At 46.9% G+C, this 25041-nt stretch overlaps 1 protein-coding gene across 2 annotated transcripts in view; it reads left to right on the forward strand.

Annotated features, from left to right (window-relative positions):
* The window catches only part of IGHMBP2 (immunoglobulin mu DNA binding protein 2), a 94867-nt gene extending 84100 nt beyond the window's left edge, over nucleotides 1–10767 (forward strand). For both annotated transcript variants that reach the window (XM_030560742.1, XM_030560743.1), the window contains 3 exons: nucleotides 1207–2046; nucleotides 3539–3723; nucleotides 10207–10767. In XM_030560742.1, the coding sequence (XP_030416602.1) occupies nucleotides 1207–2046; nucleotides 3539–3723; nucleotides 10207–10404 (1223 nt within the window). In that variant the 3' untranslated portion in view covers nucleotides 10405–10767. The remainder of the gene's footprint in view (nucleotides 1–1206; nucleotides 2047–3538; nucleotides 3724–10206) is intronic.
* Nucleotides 10768–25041: the final 14274 nt, after the last annotated feature.

A 25041-nucleotide genomic window follows, 5' to 3' on the forward strand; every position in this document is an offset into this window, starting at 1 on the left:
CAGTGAAGACCAGCAACCAAAACAGCAGGGGCATGAATGGCTCTGACCAGTGCCGGTCCTGGCCTGGCCTCATATTTTCATGACTGCTAAATACACTTGCAGAATCCAACAGTGAAGCCCACTTGTATTGCTGTGGATTTTAATAAGCAGAACTTTCCCAGCAGTCAGATACTCAGGAGGGATTGGAGAAGTGTATTCCAGCACGTTACTGCTTCTGCAAGCTGACAGTGATATCTGGCAATTAATGCCAGGTCGTGGAGCACAGAGACGTGGTCACACACAATTAGCTATTAAAATCCAATGTGGCTTGATTCGTTCTGCATTGTGATCCTCAGGTGCTCAGAAAGAAGCTTGTCGCCTAGATCTGCATAATGTTTATTTTTCCAATTGTCTCCCATTTATCATAGAAGGAGACTCAGGAGCCACCCACGCTGGCCTTCTCGCTAGCTGAGCCAAGCTGAGTCATTCTGGCATTTGCTATCGGTTATTATGGTTCCTTGAGAAAATAGCCAGAGAGCAGAAATAGACTTGGTATAATCTCCTACATGTTTGTTATTTTTAACCCTTCATCTATGTAGGTATGTGGGGGGGGCGTAGCTTGGGATTGATATATTTCTCTGCTTGTGAAAGTGAGACTGGTATCGATAGCTGGAGACAGACTATGGGTGGGCAGGTGCCGGGAAGGCTGATTTCTGCCAGTGTGTCGTAATTTTAATATGTAGCTTCCCCTTCTATTTCAGGCATTCCCTGTTGTTGCCTTCCTGAGCCCTCATTATAATCCATCCAGACAGTAGCCCTTGTATAATGCTCTTCATCTTCAAATCCTTTATGCATTTATCCATTCTGTCACCTGTGAGCTATATACGTATTGTTAGTTCCATTTAGCAGATGGTGAAACTGAGGCAGAGGTTGAATGACTTGTCCAAAGCCATAGAGGGAATCAGCTATAGGGCCAGGACTGGAACTCTGGAGTTGTTGCCTCCCAGTGTTCAGGCCACTAGATGCTGTGCTCCCTGCTATCTCACTCTGCAGCCAATACAATATCTTGGGCCAAATCCACTGCTGGAGTAAACCCCTGTAGTTCCAATGACCTGTGCTGATTTACACCAACTGAGGATCTGGCCTTTACTATGGAAACATTGCTGTTTGCGTGGCCAACCACCAGGCTGTACTTTCTGATGGCCCGAGGGGGTTTGTGTTTTATAGGTGAGGTGGGTTTTCTCGCTGAAGAGCGGAGGATAAACGTGGCCGTGACTCGGGCACGACGCCATGTGGCAGTCATCTGTGACTCGCGGACCGTCAGCAGCCAGGCCTTTCTGAAACGGCTGGTGGATTATCTGAATGAGCATGGGGAAGTGCGGACGGCCTTCGAGTACCTCGACGACATTGTGCCAGAAAACTACTCTCACGAGAACTCTCAAGGTCATAGTGAGCAAGGGGTAGGGACTAAGACCAGCACAACCTCTACTCTGAAATCTCCGCCTGAAGGCCAGAAGTCCAAACCAAATTCAATGAAACCATCCACACGCAAGCCAGCAGCAGGTCACTTGCAGAGTGTGAACGAGGCCAGGGTGGAAAGACCAGAGATGAAAGACAATTCAGGCAAGTTCAGAGCCATGATAGTAGAGTTTCTGGAGAGCAGCGAGATGCAGTTGGATTTCCCTTCCTCCTTAAACTCTCACAACAGGATGCTGGTGCACCAAATGGCCGAAGAATATGGGTTGCAGCATGTAAGCACCGGGGAGGGGAGAGAGAGGTACATCAGCATCCGCAAGAGAACCACCACCGTAAGCTCCTCTCCAGCGAATACAGGTGGCAGTGAGCAAATCCCGCCTGCTGAATCTCAAAGCCCTGCAAAAGAGGCACCAGCCTCTGTCAAGAAGGGAGGAAGCAGCATGAGCTCAGGGAAAGTGGATCTGAAAACGCTGCACCTGGAGAGAATGCAACGGGAAAAAGCCAAACAGGAAGAGAGGGTGAGAAAGAATCAGGAGCTGAGCATCAATTTGCAGGAAATAGCTGGAAAGAAACACAAAAATGAAGCCAAAGGTAGGCCCCTCCTTCCAGGGGTTTCCAGGACTTTTCCTCTTTAACACTTTCCCCACCTTTAGGAAGATTTGCTATTTCCATAGCAAAAGCCAGTCACACTGCAGGCTTCCCATTGTCACTGTTCCCTGGGCTCTTCTGAGAAGAGCCTAATAAAATTAAGGTGCCCAACTCTTGCTGAAATTCAGTGGGTGCCTAACTCTCTTAGGCTGCTTTGAAAATCCCAGCCTAAGCCTGTAGCTATGTCAGACCTCTGAACACTGCATTGCTTTAGTAATGTACTCCCAGCTACAGCCTGTTTCTCTGCCTCTGCCCATGGATAGAACAGGCCCTTTCTGAATAATGTCCCCTTTGGGAAGGCCTGCATGGGGAGAAAAGCTCCGTGGCATGGCTGGGGTTGGCCTGGGTCAACTGGCTCAAGGGGCTTGGACTGTGGGGCAGAAAATTGCTCTGTAGACATTGAACATTACGCAGCAGTTTTTCAGCCCCAAAGCCTGAGCCCAGCAAGCCCAAGTCAGCTGACCCGCCAGCCCGGGGGTATTTTATCCTCAGAGAGACGTAGTCTTTGACCGTTTCCATGAGATGAGGGATTCAACAGAATTATTGACAATGCTTAAATCCAGGCCATGCTGGGCTCTCATTAATTCCCTACGTTTCCCCTCAGGGTATGAGCTTTGTATGTGTCCACAGAGCATCTGACTTGATTTTCAGAAAGGTCACTGATGCTCATCTGCAAAGAAATAGCTCCTAGATGATCACAGGAGATGGCTGGGGCCTGGATCTGTTTGTTGTGTAGAATGAATTGGAAGCTGCACTCACATGCTTAGAATTAGGCTTATTGACACATGGGGCAAACATTGGCGTGTCGGGGTTCATGAGAGACACATGGGGCAAACATTGGCGTGTCGGGGTTCATGAGAGACACATGGGGCAAACATTGGCGTGCCGGGGATGACGAGAGACACATGGGGCAAACACTGGCATGCCGGGGATGACAAAAAGGAGCTAGAACTGTTTGAGGCTTAAGGCCACATGAGTCTTTAACCCAATGGCCAAGCTCTTATAGCACAAGTAGCCTGCACCAATCTGTTTCAGCATTACCAGTAAGTGTCCTAACAATGCCCAGTCAGTGGAAGGCAGATAAACCCGGGGTGGTGAAGAAAAACTGATTATGGGAACAATTAGAAGAGGTTACAATCTGAGATGTGTGCTATGTACTGTTACATATCCACTGCCATGCATGTATATCAGTGGCATATGCCATTTGGTACATCTCACTGTAGTATCTGGCTCTCAGCAACTGTTCTTGCTGATCATGGCTGGTTGGTGGTGTTTTGAGGCCAAATCCTCTGCTGGCATAAATGGGCAAAGCTCTCTGGAATCTATAGAGCTGCACCCATAATACCAGCAAAGAATGTAGCCCGTTGTCTGTTGGGTTCATTTGATAACGGTCAGGTAACCAATTAAACATTTGGGTTTTTCCCTGGACTTCTAGGAAAGACTGTGGTTAAAACCGGAGCGGACAGCCAAGCTGCAGAAGATATCGATGCCCTGATTTCTGCAGCAGTGCAAGCTGACAATATATGTGGTTTCCCCAGGTGTAAAGCCAGCGTTACAACCTTGGGACAGCTCTGTCTGCATTGCAACAAGCGCTACTGCCTTAGCCATCACATCCCAGAGGTATGAGCTGTGTGTATCCGCCTCAGACAGCCCTGAGGAACTGTTTGAGTGCAGGGGGCTGAGCATTGCCGGGAGTTTGCCATCTGTTTATTCTCTTGACCAAGCTTGACACAAGCTGAATTTTTATAACCTGGAATTGTGAAATCGACTTTTCCTACTGAACATTCTGAGGCTAATTTCCTTAGCATTGCTCTTGGCTTCTCAGCGAAGTTTAAAACGAAGGCTCTGCTCCTGAATCTGAGCACCATTTTGTTCTGGAGGAAACCCTGTAAATCAGGAGCATTTGTAAAAAGTGAACACAAAGAGCATACAGGTTTTGTTAGCAGTACACAGGCTACAAAGTCCTCCTGGTGAAAGCAGCTGCTCTCTGTTACTGATCTCTGACATTTACATTTCTAGAAAATAGAAATAGAAAAGAAGAAAGGATGATCTTGGCACAGTATTGGCGATCTGAAAAGGTGGATTTAATTCCCAAGTCAATTAGGGCTTGATCCTGCAGAGCTGCTGAGCACTCTGGCCCCAGTAAAGGAAAGCATTTAGGCATGTGCTTATGTGCTTTGCTGGATTGGGACCAGAGTGCTCAGCACCTTGCAGGATCAGCTCTTAAATTTTTTCTGCTTCAGATCCTCATCTGAAATGGGGATAATATGGAGATGATAGCACTTCTGTCTCCCATCCTTGGCATTGTGTAAGTAGTACAGTATCTAATACACTGGAGCCCCGATCTCCGCTGCGAAGCCTAACCACTACTGCAATTCTATACAGATAATAACTATAATGAAACCAACACACACCCTGCTAGAATGTGAGTGAGAAATAGAAGCAAGTCTAGAGGTGATGGTTAGCCTCCAGAGATGGAAAAATGGAGCATTTGCTCCTGTTGGTTTTTCACACAGGTCTTTGTTTTGTGCATTAGTTGTTTGGACTGATTTGAATTGTTTTCTATTGATGGTTAAAAAAAAAAAATCTCCTTTAACCTTTTTCTCCAGCAGAGACTTGAGAGAGGTTTTACTTGCTGTCAAGGTTCAGGTCCAGCATGTTTTTTCTTTCCAAGCATGGGAATGTGTTAGTGCTGAAATAATGCAGCTCTTTGGAGTCCTTTCCCTCCCACAGAGTCTGAGTCACTTCCTCTCTGCAGATCTCACCTCAAAACCTTTCTTTCCTCTTCAGCTCACAATGAACACTCTGGCCTTGTCTACACTGTGGGAGGAGATCAATCTGAGTTATGCAACTTCAGCTACTTAAATAATGTCACTGAAGTCAACCTACTTAGATCTATTTACCGATTTACTGTGGGGTCCACACTATATGATGTTGACGGGTATCTTCACTAGACCTGCTAAATCAACCGCCGATGCATCGATTGCCGTGCGTCAATCCCCCCTGTATTCTTGCTCTCCATGGCATCTTGATGTAGAAGATGCTCCTTAAAACCCCTTATCTCTAGTAATATCCACTGTGACAATCTCATACACAAAGTCCTTGGTACAGGATAAGACCCGTCGGTTTGTCCTAGTATCAGCAAGGAAAATCCAATCAGAAGTGTTAGGGGATAATACGGTATTTGAAATATGCTCTGATCTTAAAAAAAAAAAACCCGTTTGCTTTATGTGCATGTAACTAACTCTCTAGATGAGCATGTGGAGATGAATCACATGGCAGTTGCATAAGTGACTTCTAGCTTATTCATTTTTTAGATGACAGATTTTTTAAAAAATGCTTATGTAAATGTGATGCTAAGCTAATAGCACTGGCTAGAGCCAGTCATAGGACAGGTAGCTGCTAATGTGCCATCATGATAGGTGCAAGATGAGGCCCCCAAATTCAGCAAGGTATTTAAGTATATGCCTAATTTTAAGTATGTGAGCAGTACTGTTGATCCCATCTCCCTCCTCAGTTTTTAATAAAAACAATAATAATACCCAGGTCTTATATAGCCCATTTCATCAGTAGATTTCATATAACGTTACAAAGGAGGTCAGTATCATTTAGAGCTGGGTGACTTTTTCTCCAGCAATTTGCTGAAAAATATATTCTTCAGACACGGAGAGTATTTGTGAATTTGGGTAGAATTTGACAAATAGTTTCAGCTCAAACCCCTCTCCCCCCCAAAAAAAAACAAAATTATCAGAAATGTCAGAATGATTCATTTTGAAAATGTCATTTAAAAAAAGGCAATTTTAACTGGCATTTTCTTTTTTCCCCCAGTTTGTAGGTTTGGTGAGAGAACCCCAAAATACTGTGTTTTGATTTGAACGGAACTAGGTTTTGTGTTTTTCAGTGTGAGCTCAGAACTGAAAAATCAATTTTTTACTCCACTGTAGTTTTATTCTCCCCATTTTACAGATGGGGAAACTGAGGCACCATGCAGGGACATGATTTACCCAAGGTCATCCAGGAGGACAGTGACAGAGCCGATAATAGAACTCAGGTCTCCCAGTCCAGTGCTCTATAGAGTGGACTTGTTTTCTCTCTAGGAACTTTTTCCTCCCTGGTATGTTTGTAAAATGCCTTTTTCATTCCCATTTACGCAGGTGGCTAGAATCAGCTCATCCGTCTTTTATTGATGCTTTTGCCTTTTCCTTTCCAACCCTTAGAGGCTGAGTGTTCTTGGACGGCCTCTTCTCTTTCTGTATCCAGGGCAGGTTCTCTTTAACCTCAGATCTTTGAGCAGGGAGCTGCAATGGCCATTTCTTCTTTCTTGAATTCTTTTCCAGAACAGTTGTAGATTGGAATTGTCAGAGTCTGAAGGGATTTAGGCACCCAAGTCCCATTCAAAGTCACCCAGGAGTCAGGTGCCACACCTCTGAAAATCCCAGCTATAGGCCTTTGCTTGCTAATTATCCTCCCTTCTAGAATTACTCCGTAACAAACCCTGTAGTAGGCAGATGTCGTATAATTGCCCCCCCATCCCATATTATGTCTCCAATAACTAACAATTGGCTTAAAAGCTGAAGTATGAGGCTTATTATCCCTTCAGAATTTTTATTATTAGTTATAACAATTTGGGATAGTCTTGAAATTAAAGCAGCCACACATGTACCCATTGCTGACAAGGCATAGCTGGGATTTGAACCCAGGAGCTTTGAAACGGGCGGCCTGGGCCATACACCTAAGCTGCACAGATAGGTTTCTGAATTGAGTAAACTCAAGTAGCTCATGGTCACTGATTCTAAACTTCCCTGTTTTCATACACCTCATCAGTTCCTTCCTTTCAGTAAGTAGATCTGGGGAAGCTTCTCCTTGTTTGGAGATTTTGATTTCTGATTCCAAAAGTTGTGTCCACATGTTTGGCTGAACCAGTTACCCAGCAGTCTCTCTCTAAACTTCCTCCATGCTACTCTTCCAATGCACCCGAATCTCTGTATTCCTAGACTGGGCTTCTCCTGAGCAGACTTCCTGCTGGGCCAGATTCCATGGCAGCTTGATCCAGTTATATGAAATATGAGGAGACCACCAAATTGATTTTTCATGTGCCACACCCAGAATCTGCATCCAGCTGTGCAGAGATGAAAAGCGAGTATATCTGAACTGTCTGTGCCACCCTGTCAGATATTCAGAGATTTTAAGGCCAGAATGGATAAGAGACTGTTATGATCATCTAGTCTGACCTGCATAACACAGGCCTTTACATCACCCATCAGAGTATCCTGTATGCTTCTAAAAACCTCGCTCGTTCTGTAAACTATCAGTGTAGATTATTCTACTGAAAAAACAAGATCTATTTCCATGGCAAAGAGTATTTGTGTTTATGTTCATTCAGAATCTGACTGAGATCCTTTCCGTGATGAATTGGAATGAAGAATTAAATGGGAATTAATTGTAAGGATAAAACCTGCTTCACTACTTTTTTTGTAGCTTGTTTATTTGGGTTCAGCAGGTCAGACTTTGGTCTTATCTAGTAAGGGGGCAGGCTCGCCGTTAACATGCAAACCAAACCTCTTAGCTCCTGTTGGGATTGATGTGCCGGTGGGAACTGAACAGTCTTCATAAAAGGGTCCAGTTTTTTTTTTCCTAATAAAGACCCCAACTCAACAAAGCACTTAAGCGTATGCCTATCTGTAAACACATGTAAATCCATTCCTATTCAGCAAAGCCCTTGTTAAATCCCATTTCGTGTGCTGTTTAAGAATTTTGCTGAATAGGATTGAGATTATTCATAGTTTAGGTACATGCTTAAGTACCTGGATGAACCAGGGCCAAAGTCAGTGAAAAAAACTCCCACTGATTTCAAATGGTACCAGATAGGGCCTCCAAGGTCCCAAAATTCTTATTAAAATTACTTTGTGGGTGTCATAAACAAATAAGTAAGAGTTAATAGAACAGAAGTACTTCATATCTCTTTTGCCTGTAAAGGGTTAACAAGATCAGTGAGCCTGGCTGTCACCTGACCAGAGGACCAATCAGGGGACAGGATACTTTCAAATCTTGAGGGAGGGAAGTTTTTGTGTGTGCTGTTAGTTTTTGGTGGTTGTTCTCTCTGGGTTCTGAGAGTGACCAGATGTGCAACCAGGTTTCTCTCCAATCTCTCCGATACAGGCTCTTATAAGTTCAGAATAGTGAGTACTAAGTAGATAAAGCGAGTTAGGCTTATGTTTGTTTTCTTTATTTGCAAATATGTATTTGGCTGGAAGGAGTTCAAATGTGTATTTTGCTGAAAGGATTTTAATTTGTACTTGTATACTTAGGCTGGGAGGGTATTCCCAGTGTCTATAGCTGAAAGACCCTGTAACATATTCCATCTTAAATTTGCAAATATAATTTTTACTGTTTTTTCTTTCTTTAATTAAAAGCTTTTCTTGTTTAAGAACCTGATTGTTTTTTAATTCTGGTGAGACCCCAGGGGACTGGGTCTAGATCCACCAGGGAATTGGTGGGGAGAAAGGGAAGGGGGAGAGAGAGGTTAATTTTCTCTCTGTGTTAGGATTACTTTCTCTCTCAGGGAGAGTCTGGGAGGAGGAGAGAGAAGGAGGGGGGAAGGTGAATTTTCCTCTCTGTTTTAAGATTCAAGGAGTTTGAATCACAGTGATCTTCCAGGGTAACCCAGGGAGGGGAAGTCTGGGAGAGGCAACGGTGAGGGAAAGGGTTTACTTTCCTTGTGTTAAGATCCAGAGGGACTGGGTCTTGGGGGTCCCTGGGCAAGGTTTTGTGGGGACCAGAGTGTACCAGGCACTGGAATTCCTGGTTGGTGGCAGCGCTACAAATACTACGCTGGTAATTGAGCTTAGAGGAATTCATGCTGCTACCCCATCTTTTAGACGCTAAAGTTCAGAGTGGGGAATTATACCATGACAGTGGGATTCCATATTTAATCTCCCTCAGTCATCTTTAGATCATATATACATCATCTGTGTGAACTGTCAGCGCTGCAAGCTGTCTCTGGGATCTGAAAACCCAGCAGTGTTCTCTCTCTCTCTCTCTGGCTACGTAAGCAGTGGTAACAAAGACTCCAGAAAAAGAATTTAGGTGGCAGTAATGTTTATGTTGCATATGGCTGATCAGAATCCAGTTCTTTAATTTCTTAACATATATTATTTATATTGTTGTAGTGCCTAGGAGTGCCTCAGTCATGGACCATGACTCTACTATGCTAGGCACTCTTCAAACACTGAATAAAAAGATAATCCTTCCCCCAAAGAGTTTACCACCTGGCCCTGTAGTGCTAACTAGTAAAAATGTTTATCACGTCAATAAAAGAATCAGGTAATATGACTCTAAGAATCTGTCTACACTGGGAAAATGTCAAGCCAGTTTTAAAATAGGTTGAACTAAACTGATTGAGTAAACTGGTAACAGCTTTAGTTTCAGCCTGGTTTTAAATGATTTAAAGTGGCCTGACCCTGTCTTACAGAACCAGTAATAATCTTAAAATGAGCTGAGTGAATCAGGCCACCTTAAAGAGAGTCTTCACTACAGTTCTGTCCAATTTTGAAACTGCTTTAGCTGACCTGATTTTAAAATCACTTAGAAAATTTTCCCAGTATAAATAGGCCCAAACATACAGAAGGGGCAGATACTTGAATAAAAGGTGCCTTTTTTTTTCCAGAGTCACTTTTCTGACTTTAAGTGCACTACCTGCTTGAAAAGACCTATTTTAGATATGTTCCCTCAGTGAAAGAGAAAAGAAATAGCAGACATGAACACCACAGGTTAGAAAACAGTTAATATTTCACCAGATGGCATGAGAGAAGTTTAAAAAGCAGTGATCTCCCAAAATGTTTAGACTTTGTGAGCAAAATACTTAAGCTGTCTAAAGAGATGATTTAATTACTGTGTGTATTCTATCGGGCAAATGATTTTTGTATTTTGTTTCTGAATTAAAAGAGCTATAAATAACTGGTGACAGTTTTTATGGACTGTGAAGTATGTTCAAGCTTAGGATTCTGCATGAGGAACTTCAGGCTCTTACAATGCCACTCATTCATAAGGCATCTTAGGGCAGTTTCAGGTCTGCCACCAAAATTATTATTGTGTCTCCTACAGATTCATGGGTGTGGGGAGATGGCCAAAGCACAAGCTCGGCAGAGAATTAGCAGAGAAGGAATTCTCTACGCTGGGAGTGGATCAAAAGACAAGTCACTGGACCCAGGAAAAAGAGCTCATCTCCAGAGGCGCCTGGATAAAAAACTTAATGAATTGACCAGCCAGAGAAAAAGCAAAAAGAAAGACAAAGAAAAATGAAGGATTTGCTCTCACTAAAGTCTGAATCCCATTGTTTCCCTTTGGGGACTGATATTCAGGTTGAACACACAGGGATGTGAAAAGCCTATGGAGATCTTAAATCTATGGCCTTTATAAACTGGGTTCTTATTATGCTGAAGACAGAAAAAGGACCTTTTAGTTTGAAAGTGTGTAAAGCTTAGAGCTGCTCTGGGACTGTATAATGTGCTACAAAATAAAGATCAGTCAAGACCAATCTAAAAGGCACTGCTGGTAAGGGTGGGGTAGTGGAGGAGGAAAGGCGATTTGCTTTGTTTGGCGCATGGTAATGTATACAGAGAGGATGCACAGAATTACAATAAAGAATGGTATGAAACACCTTAAGCAGTAAGCTGTCAGTGTGACATTTCATTGTGATACTGTAATAAGAAGTTAAATGTCCGGGGGTATGAAATGAGAACCTCATAACCAGTTGGGTGGGAACAACTTAACAGCCTCAGGTGACCATGCATTAAGGAAACAACAGAATAAAAATAGTATAACCAATTCAGTTTCTCCAGCCCAGAAATCTCACTTGTGTACTGAAGAACAAACAAGATTTTTAAGTCAGAATGAACTGAAATTTTCCAGGTTTCAGAGTAGCAGCCGTGTTAGTCTGTATCCACCAAAAGAACAGGAGTACTTGTGGCACCTTAGGGTACATCTACACTACGGGATTAGTCTGATTTTACATAAACCGGTTTTGTAAAACAAACAGATTGTATAAAGTCAAGTGCACGCAGCCGCACTAAGCACATTAATTCGGCGGTGTGCGTCCATGGTCCGAGGCTAGCGTCGATTTCCGGAGCGTTGCACTGTGGGTAGCTATTCCATAGCTATCCCATAGTTCCCGCAGTCTCCCCTGCCCCTTGGAATTCTGGGTTGAGATCCCAATGCCTGATGGGGCAAAAATCATTGTCACAGGTGATTCTGGGTAAATGTCGTCACTCATTCCTTCCTCCGGGAAAACAACGGCAGACAATCATTTCACGCCCTTTTTCCCTGGATTGCCCTGGCAGACACCATAGCATGGCAACCATGGAGCCCGTTCAGCTTTTTTTTTACTGTCACCGTATGTGTACTGGATGCCGCTGACAGAGGCGTTACTGCAGCGCTGCACAGCAGCATTCGTTTGCTTTTGCATGATAGCGGAGACAGATATCAGTCGTTCTGTACAGTCTGCTGCCATTGTAAACTGGCAATGAGATGACTGTTATCTGTCATTCTGTACTGTCTGCTGCTATCATGGGTGACCCTGACTGAGGTCGGCCGGGGGTGCAAAGGCAAAACTGGGAATGACTCCCCCAGTCAATCCTTCCTTTATGGTTTCTAAAAATAGAGTCAGTCCTGCCTAGAACATGAGGCAAGTGTACTAGAAAACCAGTGTATCAGAGAGCACAGCTGCTCTGTGCCAGATCCCGCAGAAATGATGAGCTGCATGCCATTCACAGGGGGTGCTCCTGCAACAATCCCACTCGTTGCTTTCCTCCTCCCCCAACCTTCCTGGGCTACCGTGGCAGTGTCCCCCCCATTTGTGTCATGAAGTTATAAAGAATGCAGGAATAAGAAACAGTGACTTGTTAGTGAGATTAAATGAGGGGGAAGCAACCTCCCAGTGCTATAACAGTCCAGGCAGGATATTAAACGATGCGGGGGAGAGGAGCCCAGCATCCCACTGCTATGACAGCCCAGGCAGGACAGAATCTTTTCTTTACACAGGAAAGGGAGGGGGCTGATGGAGCTCCGCCCCCAGTTGCTATGATGAGGACGGTTACCAGCTGTTCTGTACCATCTACTGGGAATGACCAGGAATCATTCCTATTTTTACCCAGGCGCCCCCAGCCGGCCTCACCTGAGGCCAGCCAGGAGCACTCACGGGCTGATGGTGACGACAGATAGCAGTCATATTGTACCATCTGCCACGGGGGAGGGGAGAAGAGCAAATACTGCTCTTCACTGCTGCAGCATCGCATCTACCAGCAGCATTCAGTAGACATAGGGTGACATTGAAAAAAGTCAAGAAACGATTTCTTTCCCTTTTCTTTCACATGGTGGGGGGAGGGAGTAAATTGATGAACCCTACCCTGAACCACGCCGGACAATGTGTTTGAACCTACAGGCACTGGGAGCTCAGCCAAGAATGCAAATACTTTTCGGAGACTGCTGTGGACTGTGGGATAGCTGGAATCCTCAGTACCCCCTCCCTCCCTCCATGAGCGTCCATTTGATTCTTTGGCTTTCCGTTACACTTGTCACGCAGCACTGTGTAGCCTGGAACCATGCAACAAACCTCAATGCCAACTCTGCCCACATATCTACACCAGCGACACTATCACAGGACCTAACCAGATCAGCCACACCATCACCGGTTCATTCACCTGCACGTCCACCAATGTAATATATGCCAGCAATGCCCCTCTGCTATGTACATCGGCCAAACTGGACAGTCACTACGGAAAAGGATAAACGGACACAAATCAGATATTAGGAATGGCAACATACAAAAACCTGTAGGAGAACACTTCAACCTCCCTGGCCACACTATAGCAGACCTTAAGGTGGCCATCCTGCAGCAAAAAAACTTCAGGACCAGACTTCAAAGAGAAACTGCTGAGCTTCAGTTCATCTGCAAATTTGACACCATCAGCTCAGGATTAAACAAAGACTGTGAATGGCTTGCCAATTACAGAACCAGTTTCTCCTCCCTTGGTTTTCACACCTCAACTGCTAGAACAGGGCCTCATCCTCCCTGATTGAACTACCTCATTATCTCTAGCTTGCCTGCATATATATACCTGCCCCTGGAAATTTCCAGTACATGCATCTGACGAAGTGAGTATTCACCCACGAAAGCTCATGCTCCAAAACGTCTGTTAGTCTATAAGGTGCCACAGGACTCTTTGCTGCTTTTACAGATCCAGACTAACACGGCTACCCCTCTGATACTGTGTAGCCTGGAGAATTTTTTCAAATGCTTTGGCATTTAGTCTTCTGTAACGGAGCTCTGATAGAACAGATTTGTCTCCCCATACAGCGATCAGATCCAGTACCTCCCGTACAGTCCATGCTGGAGCTCCTTTTGGATTTGGGACTGCATCGCCACCCATGCTGATCAGAGCTCCACGCTGGGCAAACAGGAAATGTAATTCAAAAGTTCGCGGGGCTTTTCCTGTTTACCTGGCCACTGCATCCAAGTTCAGCTTGCTGTCCAGAGCAGTCACAGTGATGCGCTGTGGGATACCGCCTGGAGGCCAATACCATCGCTTTGCGGCCACACTAACCCTAATCTGATATGGTAATACCGATTTTAGCGCTACTCCTCTCGTTGGGGAGGAGTACAGAAACCGATTTAAAGAGCCCTTTATATTGATATAAAGGGCCTCGTAGTGTGGATGGGTGCACCGTTAAATTGATTTAATGCTGCTAAAATCGGTTTAAACGCGTAGTGTTGACCAGGCCTTTGAGACTAACAAATTTATTTCAGCATAAGCTTTCGTGAGCTGCAGCTCACTTCTTCGGATGCATAGAATGGAACACACAGACAGGAGATATTCTGTGTATGTATAAATACAGGCCTTCTGGGTTGGGGGGATTTTGCCCCCAAAGAGTAAAGATTAGGGGTCAGTTACATCTCAGAAGCTACAGTTTCTTAGCTAAGCTTCAGTAGGGAACACAAAGGGTTCTGTGGCCACCTGGTTTTAAAGGCTGTAGGAAATAGAGAATCTCCAAACACTTGGAGCAAGGAGAATCAGAAACACATTTTTTCACCTTCTGAATGCACCAAATCTGAGACGCACAGTCCAGAAGGAGAGGCGGCAGGAAGCCATAGACCATGCCAAGAAGGAGGTGTAACATGAACTCAGGCCAGTGCCAAACTCTCAAACCTCCCCCAGACAAAGTGTGTGTAGCCGGAGCAAGGCTTGATCAGACATACCCTTAATCTCTTCAGAAAGTGCCTTAAAAGAATGTTGCAGTTAACCACAAAAAAAGTGAATTTGAAAAAAAAAGATGGAAAAATCTTAATTTTCAGAGTGTAGGGTTCAACATTAAAATGCAAACAACAGCCACCAAACGTTGGAAATGCTTAGCTAAGATCACCCAACCGAGCTTCACTCTGGTCCTGTTCTACCACCAGGTTCCTATCTTCCTTCCCTTCAAACTGTCTCTTTACAATGTGGTCTTTTGGGGCTGAAGAATTTTTGTCAAAGGTTTTTGGTTGATAAAATCTCTGTGTTCTAAGGGCTATGAGAAATCGTCTTCCCACCTGAAAAGAGTTCCTGGGTTTCCAGGCTCTCCCCCAGTGGACAGGAAGGCCATTGAGTTTGCTTATACTCCAGGAAGTAAAGCAATGTTGCCATCTTACCTAAGCCACCTCCTGTTTGCTTCAGGGAGGCAGCAAGGGAATCTTCACATAGGGCTTTATTCAATGAAGTGGTGAGCACCTGCCATCCCCAGTGGAGTCAATAGAACAGAGGTTCTCAAAATGTGGTCCATGGACCACCACTGGTCCGCGAGTTCCATTCAGGAGATCCGCGGATAGTTCTCTCTAAGATGTGCACCTGGGCGGCCACACATGAGAGGATGAAGGGCCACTCACCTAATTCGTGGAGCTGCACGGGCATGGCTCTACAAATTAGATGCCTGGACCCTGGAGAAGACACATATGTAAGATGAGGTGGTGGCCTTGGGGGGAATAGGGGGTAGGGGGGAGTGGGAAGAGAAGAGGGAGTGGGGGAAATTTTGGGGCATGCAGGGCTGCGACGGCCAGAGAAAGAGGCGACTTTCCCCAGCTCCAGGGCTGCGGCTGCCAGGGAGAGATGGCCCTCCTTCCCAGCCTCAGCTTGGGGGCTGCCATGGTGGGGAGGACCCCCCTCCTTCCCAGCCCTAGCTTGGGGGATGCTGTGGGGGTGGGGGGAGAGGGAGAGACCTTTCTCCTTCCCAGCCCCAGTTCGGGGGCTGCCATGGCGGGGGAGAGAGGGCACATCCATTGCATTAGAAAGGTAAGACTCCTGATATTAAAATATGAGCTGTGTGCTTTTGTTTGTAGAACAAAAACCATTAATTATTATTAAGGTTTTTTAAATATAGTTGTTAGGATACAGATATTCAGGCCTGTTTGCTAAGGCCTATACTTTAAGAATGTAGGTGTATTCTTATCACTAAGCTAGTTATAGGGGTATAAAAGAAAGAATCATAATCACTGTCTGTCTGTGTAAGGGCCTTCTCTTACAGTGACAGTCTGAGGCCCTGTTCTTAGGCTAAAGCTTTCGCCTAAGTAGCAGGGACAGCCATAAACTGGGCAGTGTATGGTCACATCCTCACATTTCAAACTAGTCACATTGAAATAAGGTGCTATTGGGTTGTTAGGAATACAATCCTGTCTTGATATTCCTATCACCTCCAGAGAAAGGGAAGAGCCAAGAAGATGTAAAAGGAAACTTTAGTTTGATAGCATCAGGTCTGACAAGAACTCACTTATCAATAGCTGGGATGTGAAATCCTCATTTCTGTATTGTTCTATCACTGTCATCTCCACTTCCCTATTGTTTGTCTGTATAATCTCTGTCTGGTTCTGTGATTGTTTCTGTCTGCTGTATAATTAATTTTGTTGGGTGTAAACTAATTAAGGTGGTGGGATATAATTGGTTAAATAACCATGTTACAGTATGTTAGGATTGGTTAGTTAAAATTTCAGTAAAATGATTGTTTAAGGTATAGCTAAGCAGAACTCAAGTTTTACTAGATAGTCTGCAGTCAATCAGGAAGTAAGGGGGGGAATGGGAACAGGAACTGGGACTGGGGGAATTGGAATCATGTTTCGCTAAGGGGGGAAGAATGGGAACAGGGACACAGGCAAGGATCTGTGGTGTCAGAGCTGGGAAGGGGGACACTGAGGAAGGAAACTGGAATCATGCTTCCTGGAAGTTCACCCAATAAACATTGAATTGTTTGCACCTTCGGACTTCGGGTATTGCTGCTCTCTGTTGATGTAAGAAGGACAGGGAATTGAGAGGGTGAAGGAATAAGCCCCCTAACAATAGTGCTTTTATCCAAAGCGCTTTACAATAGTTAGCTAATGGTGCAAACAACGTTTGGAAAGATCATTAAGTGATTCACTGAGACCCTCGGCAATTTTCAAGTGGTCTGCGAAAAAAAGTTTGAGAACCACTGCAATAGAAGCTGAGGTTACTCGAGACATGAGAGAATGGGACTCCAGTAGAGAAGCCATTTTTCTATGAAAGTGCATCTCATGTATTCAAACAGGAGGAGGAAGAAAACCAATTTGTGCACCGGTCACTTTAAACATGAGACCGATTCCTTAAGCACCAATTTCTGTATAGAGCATGGGATTTAAATACTATCTATGTTCAGAGAGACCCAGCACTTACCCTGTACACAGCCACTTCAGAGCATTCCTAGTGCTCATGAATTCTGACAATGCCAGCTAGGGGGCCCAAAGGCAAATTAGGAGGCCATCCATGTTGACTATTCCTTTCCAAAACACTAGTAAACTGTGCAATAATGTAAACATTATAATAGTAAGCAACTACCCAGATGCAACCAGAGATTAGAAACTAATATCCTCTTTGTCCTAATATGGAGTCATCCCTTCTCCCACAGAAATATTGACCCTCCTGATGCCCCTGTGATGTGCCTGCGTAAGCTCTGTGTGAAGCAGCTTGAAATTGTAACCCGTTATCAGGAACAAAATTCAAAAGCAAACCCACCTGAAGAGTGGCTCTCTCTGAGTCACAGGGAGGGCAGCACAAACAGAGTCTCGCATCGGAGCCCACTCGTGAGGTTGCTAGAAGATCAGTGATAACTCGGAGGTAGGCTAAGGATTGGAGACCTGGGCCAAGTCTGTATCTCTAAAAATGGCCTGGGTGTCAAGGTTCCATGAAATGTTCAAACAAGCCTAGCCAGTGCCCCCTTTGGGGCTTGGGAGGCCCACTCCGTTTCAGGTGTCTGGAAATAGCAAGGCTAATCTAATTTTTCTTTTGAAGTTTCCAGCCAGTGTCCTTGTGTCTGGCCTTTGGAAGCCCTGAGATTAGTTGCCATGACCAGTTTGCTGCTGTGTACTGGCCTGGCTACTGTAATGGGCATTAGGGACACTCCCAATCACCACCAGTTGCCAGTGTGGCTTCTGGCTATAAGATGAGATAAGTCAACAGTGTGAGAGGCAGTGTGGTCTAGTGGATGAGGCATGGGGGCTGAGAACAAGGGACCAGTTTGCTGGTGTTCTGATCTTGGCTCTGATGCTCTCTGTGGCTTTAATCAACCTTTCTGCCTCAAGTGTCTTCATCTGTGAAATGGGGACAGTAACACCCACCTGCCTTACCAGGCCATTGTGATTGCTAATTAGGTAGTGCTGATGAAGCACTACTCTGTTAAGTGCTAGGGTTCACCAGAATGTGCACCAGATCCACCAGCAGGTGAGCCCACTTTCCAGTGAGCCAAACTTTGAGCAAAATTTGCTGCACAACCAGATCTTTCAGGTGAGTTTTCTGCAACCTGACTAATGATCCTTCTCATCCCCCCCGAGAAACATTTGTACTGAAAAATACCAAAATAGAGCTTAAAGCTGACAACAGTGGGGAGTCAGAGGGGAAATAAAACATCCGGAACTGGATATTATTCAGAGAGAAAGGTATTGAAACACACGATTTCCCATGTGGCAAGGGTGTCAGATACACTTGGTGCATGTGATGGACATCTGAATTTCTCCTGACACCTCCACTGAGTCTAGGGAAGGAGCACTGGCAGGTGGACAGATGCCCTTGGAAAGGAATTTCCCCTTTCAAAAACCATCTGCCTAAATTAAAAGATAAGCTCTAACTTAGTCACAAGCTACTAGGCTCAAGGCAGCAACTGCTGGGTGAAAATCTATGGCTGGTGCTATGCAGACTGGGGCAGAGTGTGTGGTAATAATGGTCTGTATGGGCCTTGAAATGTATGAATCTCTGCAAATATATAGAGACTCAGGAAAATAGCTGATGATGGAAATTCTATTTGCCCGAGGTGAGTGTTGATTAAATATTTTACCTGGAGCTTGGCAGCTCTGGAGTGGGCAGCAGATGGGATCCTCAACCCTCGCTACTGTGTTCAGGTCACTGGCTGCTGCCCTTGTTGGCAAGGGTGGAGTTTAAAATGTGACAGTGCCAATTGCACTTAGCACCTTGCTTCCTTCTGTGCCCACTTTCGGGAGGCAAAGAGAACAGGGCAGCTGAGTGCTGGGATTTGGAGCAGCAGCACAGGCCTTGTCTATAACAACCTGTGCTGCATTAACAGCCCTTGAATTAGTCCTCTCTACACCCGTTTGTTCCCAGCGTCCTTTGGGCTGGCATATTGATTTTCCAAATGGTTTGAATTGATCCTGTTTTAGTCTTGGCTGTTTCAAATCATTTGGGGCCAGCCTCTGTAAATCTGGAGTAACTGTGGAGCTGGCCCTCGATCTGGATTTGGTGGTGGTGTGTAATAATCCGGAAAGTAGTTGCTACAGCAGGGGTCGGCAATCTGCAGCACACCTGCCAAAGGTGGCACGTGGGCTGATTTTTAATGGCACGCTGCTTCCAGTCAGGGTCCCAGCTGCCGGCCTGGATGCACGGAACCCGGGCCGGCAGCGGGCTGAGCGGGGCCGGCAGCCAGGACCCTGGCTGGCAGGGCCCGGCGGACAGTACCCCAGACCAGCAGTGGGCTGAGTGGCTCAGCCCACTACTGGTCTGGGATTCCATCTGCCACCCACGCTGCCGTGTCTGGCACACACAACCTTTTATTGGCACGTGAAACCTTAAATTAATGAAGACTTGGCACACCACTTCTCAAAGGTTGCCGACCCCTGTGCTACAGCAATAGAATCATTCTTGTTCCTGTGTCCCAAGGAGGGAAATGTCTTCTCAAAATTACGCAGGGCAGAGCGAGCAGCCAGACTTGCTACGTGTCGCCTGCACTGCCGGTGGGATTCATTTATACAGACTCCCATAAAAATATATATAGGGTGTTTGTAGGCGCTATTGGTCTTACGCAAGGAGTGCTCATTGGAGCCGGAGGCTGCCTTCCAGTCCACTGCCTCAAGTTTGTGGCTTGTGGTAACCTTAGAAAATTACCAGAGAACGAGCTGCAGGAAGGGTGCAGTGGTGCATGGCCAGCCAGTGCGTCCAGAATTGGGGAGAAGAACTCAAAGCCTTTGGCTGCAGGAACAGAGGCCTCCTCCCAGTGAGTTAATTCAATGAGTGGCTCCACTGGTTGGGATCTGATTTGCGCATCCGCAGGGCTGGCACATTCCATCTTGCAGAGAGGGGAGAGACACATGCTGCAGGTGCATGTCGGGATGAGAATTCTACTCCGCTCTTGCTCTCTCCAGGGTTCTTTGGTTTGTCATCGTTGTGCGAGTTGACACCTCATCTTAGAATGACCCTTTCAGAACATAAATCAATTGCGTGCAATAGTTTTCTCACAATAGCCACAACAAAGAGAATGGCTCAGCATCATTGCACTGCTGAGAGTAACTCGTACAATGATGATTAATTATGATTATTTGTATTATAGTAGCACCTAGAGGCCCGACTGAGATCAGGGCCCAATTGAGCGAGGCACCATACAAACACACAGGAGGAGACAAATCCTGCCGTGAGGTTTACAGTCTCAAATCCATGCCATATGCGTGGAGAATAGCTTTTCAGACCATGCGCTCAATGTCAAGTCATCGGTGCTCTGATAGAACATGGACGGGGCATTCCCATTTCCTAGATAGATTGGAGGGATTTGTTTCTTTGGCTGGCAGAAAGTTTGGATGTTGGGGTGGATAAATTGTTAAGCAAAGGGAGCTCTGCATTACACGTGTGGTTGTTAAAGCAAGAGGAGGCCAGTGACCCCAGATCTCAGTTGCAGGTTATGTAAGTGGCCATATTTAATAAAGGAAAACAAGCAAGCATCTTTGGGGCTAAAAGGAAGCCCATCAAGGACCATCACTGGTGGTTGCTTGGCCCTGCATGTCCCAGAAATTAATGTCATTTAAGTGGGCAGTTTCTCTGTATTACCACACAAGCGACGCACATTCATTTCCTGCTCCATAGCTCTCCCTCGTAGAGGCTAGAGAGGGTGCATGTTTTGGCCCAGCGGCCTCATGGTTAGTGCTTTGTTCTGCCATGGGGACTGATCATCTGATTCCTTGTTTCCCAGTTGGGAGTGCTGCACGAATTGTGGATAATAGATTCGCTGTTCATTCAGTCGGTGGTCTGCAAAACAGCGAATTCCAAGCTTAGCCTGATCATGACAGAGGGGCGACTGGGTCAAATTTGAGCGAGTGAGGTTGTGACCTGGAGTGTGGGCTCTCAATGTCACTCAAATGTGGCCTGGCCACTCCTCTGTCAAGCCAGCAAGGTAAGGGCTCTGCCATTACGCCAGCCAACTCCAGTCTGAAGCCAATGGGGGAGGCACCTCGGCTTCCTTCATTGTGTCCCTGATGATTTCATGGCCCCTTTGTTTAAGAAGTGCAGGAGCACACTCCCCTATTTAAAAAGTGGGGGGAGGGTCAATGGCCCTTTTCTCCCCACCCCCATCTCCAGTGTTCAGTGCTTCCATTTACTCGGTCTGGCTTGTTTGCCCTCTGCATTCTATTTCTTGACTAGCTGCAATCCAAGCAAAGCCATTCACTTCCAATCTTTCAGAGATCACTTTTTGTCCCGTCTATACATTATTCCTGGTGATACTAAGTGGTTAGGCTGCAGGGAAGGGTGGGTCACATAGAAGAGTCCAGATACCTCACTCTGTTACTGGATTAGACCCAAACGTCTTTCCAACCACACAATTAGCAACAAAAATATAAAGATTTTTGTGCCCTTGCAAATTCCCTGTGTGGCCTTGGAATGTTTGAGTGGCACCCACAAATAAAGGAAAGGAGAAGTGGGAGCATGAATAGCTCAGGAACTTAGTAATAGGCTACAGAGCCAGAAGGTGGGATTAAGGCACTAGCTTCTGGAGTCATGCTGAGACTGACGAAGTGGGTATTCACCCATGAAAGCTCATGCTCCAATACTTCTTTTAGTCTATAAGGTGCCACAGGACTCTTTGTCACTTTTTACAGATCCAGACTAACACTGCTACCCCTCTGATGCTGAGATCAGAATCTCTTCTTTCCTTGAACACTTATTCCTCGGCCTCATGGATGCAAAGAACAGCTTGAAACCATTAACCAAGTGTAACTGATGCCTGCCGGAGTCTACAGCCAGCCTGGAACAATAGCTCCAAGGTATGTGATCTACCCCATTCATCTGAACGCTGAAACCTGCTACCACACCGAAGAGGGGAGGGGCCATGTTGGTTGTGGCTAGGGCACCAGATGGCCTTAATTCAGCCTTGTGGAGCCAGGGCTAGATGAGAATTGAGCAGTAGTGCCAGCCCCGAATGTTTAAAAACCATGCAACAAGCCCCCCAGAATCATGAGATGGAAAGAGTAATAAATAATATCAGGCTCTTTATCTTTAGCTAATATAGCGAACAAGGATGGCTCTGGCTTATGTGCCAGTCACTTCATCGTCTGGAGACCTCATCTGTGAGCCGACCTGGGATAGGGCTGTTCATATAGAGTCCTATTGGGAACTGGCAAGTGAAGATGTCAAATCTCTTACCTCTACCTGCAGAAAGACTCACATACAGCACCTGTGCTGCCCATTTCCTTGGGATCGCCCCAGCCATCCATGTCCCTCTCAAAGGATCTGCGGGGCCTTCTGGTTTACTACCCAAACTCACAATATGCTAGCAGGGCTTGTCGCTGTTGTCCTTAGAACTGGCTGAGAAATGGGAGCTGCCAATGTGCTGCTCAGTAAATTGCACCATTCTTCCTAGCCCCTAACTGCATCTGATGTGCAATACAGAGAACAAGCTGCTCTGTAAATCATTAGACCCAAACTAGTCTACTCAGCCTGGATCTGTTCTGTGCTTCAGAGAGAGACACGCTCTCCCATCCACGAAGGAGACTTTTCTCTCTCTATATTCTCTACTGTAATCCTTTTGCAACCATTCTCCTCGACTGGAGACCAGAACTAACCTGTGAGAATCCCATGCAGAGATGTGGCCTCCCTGGTCTCAGTGATGCACTTCAGTCTGTGAGGGCTTCTCCCACAAACCAGCTGGAGGCTTATGTGTGTTCCTGGTAAGAGGAGTCTTGGATTGTGCTAACACTTTGGGGCATCCAAAAGGACTAAGGGTCTGTTTTACCAAGGAGCAGGGGGACCCCTGTTCCCTGGTTCTCTGACCTCTGTTCCTTTCATCAGTGATGGAAGAGGCCGTTGCCTCTCCCTATGCTGCTGAATTGCATGATAATTAATGCTGTGATGAGAGATGGGTGAACAGAGATGGGACCGAAGAGCATCCTGACTGTGTTCTGGTTTTACCCTGGCATCCAGGGCCTCTGTGTAACCTGCTGAGTTAACACAGGTGAGGATTCAGCACATGATTTTTGGCCCAACCGGTAAGGTGTTGACAGATGACCCAATGGACCATGGATGACAAGTAAACTTGTCTTAGATGCTAGAGTCTGCAGCCCTGGGATTCAGAAGATGTTTAAGGACATGAACAACGTATGGGTAGAGTTTGGCTTGAATGAGCTCACTCTCACACCTGTTTCTCCACCACCTTGGGCACCATGGCTCGCCATTTACCCCAGGCAGTGTGGTGTAAAATGCCACCATTCTGGTTTGCGTGACAAAGTTCCTCCTCTACCTTGGTGGGTCCTGTGCTTATCTGGCAGATTTGCTCACCTCAGTGATCTTCCCCACAGTCTGGGTCAACTTCTGTGTCTGATCAGGAGTTGGGAGGTTTGAGGGGAATCCAGGCCCACCCTCTACTCCAGGTTCCAGCCCAGGGCCCTGTGATTGCAGCTGTCTATAATGCCTCCTGTAACAGCTGCATGACAGCTACAACTCCCTGGGCTACTTCCCCATGGCCACCTCCAAACACCTTCTTTATCCTCACCACAGGACCTTCCTCCTGGTGTCTGATAACGCTTGTACTCCGTAGTCCTCCAGCAGCACAGCCTCTCACTCTCAGCTCCTTGTGCCTCTTGCTCCCAGCTCCTCACACGCACTTCCTCTCCTCTGGCTCCCCCCCACCTGACTGGAGTGAGCTCTTTTTTAAACCCAGGTGCCTTGATTAGAACACCTGCAGCCAATGAAGGCAGGCTAATCAGCCTGTCTGCCTTAATTGGTTCTAGCAGGTTTCTGATTACTCTAGTGCAGCCCCTGCTCTGGTCCCTCAGGGAGCAGAAGCCTGCTTCTCCTGGGGCCAGTACTGACTCTTTCTTCAACTGCTCTGCTGTAGAGGAAGGAGAGAGAGGGCTGCTGCTGCTGCTGCTGCTGCTGGGCGCTGGGCCCTCGCTGCTGCTGTTTCTGCTGCTGTTCCTGCTCCTGTTGCTTCCCTGGCTGCGCTAGACACCACCACCTACCCCTCTCTCTGCTGTCTGTTTGCTGGCTGGCTGGTGGTGCCCCCCCCCCCACCTCAGTTACTGCTGTTATTCCACCTACAGCCCCTTGGGGGGGGGGCTGCTGGCCTGCTTCCCAGAGAGGAGGGGAGTAAGGGACCCCAGCTCTTGTTGCTGAGACCACCACCCTCTGAGCGGGGTCCCTCCTGCCTGGACGCCAGACCACAACCACCTGGAGCTGCTGGGCCTACTGTGGCTGTTGCTGGGGAGCTGTTGGTGCCCGGAAGAGGAGAGGAAGGAGAAGAGGACCACCCACTGCTGGAGACAGTATGAAGACCACTGTGGAGGGGGTTTTTCTGGACTGAGTCTTTTTCAAACTGTGCTCTTGTGGTGGGGGTTTGGACTGTGTCCGCTGGGGCACCGGGGGTGTGGCGTGGAGCCTGTCCCCAGTCCATCCGTGTCCCCCTTCGCCCCCACCACCATCGTTGCCCCCTCCACCACCCCCGCTGGCTGTTTTCCTTCTGCTTTGGACTCCTGCCTCTGGGTCTGAGCTGCTCGCCTGGCTCACCACGCCCACTTCCACCATTTGGGCCTGCAGCAGCAGCAGCCAACCATTGACTTTTTGGCACAAGTGCCTGTGGGTGCACCACCTCCCCTCTCTTACTGGACTGACCCCCTCCCCTCTGCCACTTTTGTCCACCCCACCTATTTCCCTCTGTTGCCTGATAGTTCTGCCCCGGCCCTGTAGCTGTCCCCGTGGTCCCTCTACCCCAATCTCGGCTCGCCCTTTCCCCCCACCCTGTGCTACCCCAGCCCTGATCGGTTCCCCCCCATGCGCCCACGCCCCCTCTCAGGCGCTTGTGCCCTTCCCCATTTGGTTTCCCCTTGTTCACTGCACTCCCCCCTCTGCCGTTGCCCCCCCGCTCCCCTAGTGCAACTGGAGGAGCCGGAACCCCCCTCTGCGTTGGTGCCCTGCAACAATCCCACCCTTAGTCCTTGGTTGCTCCCTACGCCCCTTTAGCCTTCCCCTTCTGGCGCCCTCCTCCCCTGCCTGCAGCCTAGCGGGGAAGGGTGGCCGCCTCCTCTCCTTCCCCTCCCCTCGCTGTTTGTCCCCCTCCCCGCTCTCGTTATGGCAGGGGATGCGGCGGGAGAGACCCCTCGCGATGCTCCCACTACCCCTCCTCCACCTGCCCCCGTGTCCA

Source organism: Gopherus evgoodei, chromosome 4 (genome assembly GCF_007399415.2).
Source record: "Gopherus evgoodei ecotype Sinaloan lineage chromosome 4, rGopEvg1_v1.p, whole genome shotgun sequence".
NCBI lineage: Eukaryota > Metazoa > Chordata > Testudines > Testudinidae > Gopherus > Gopherus evgoodei.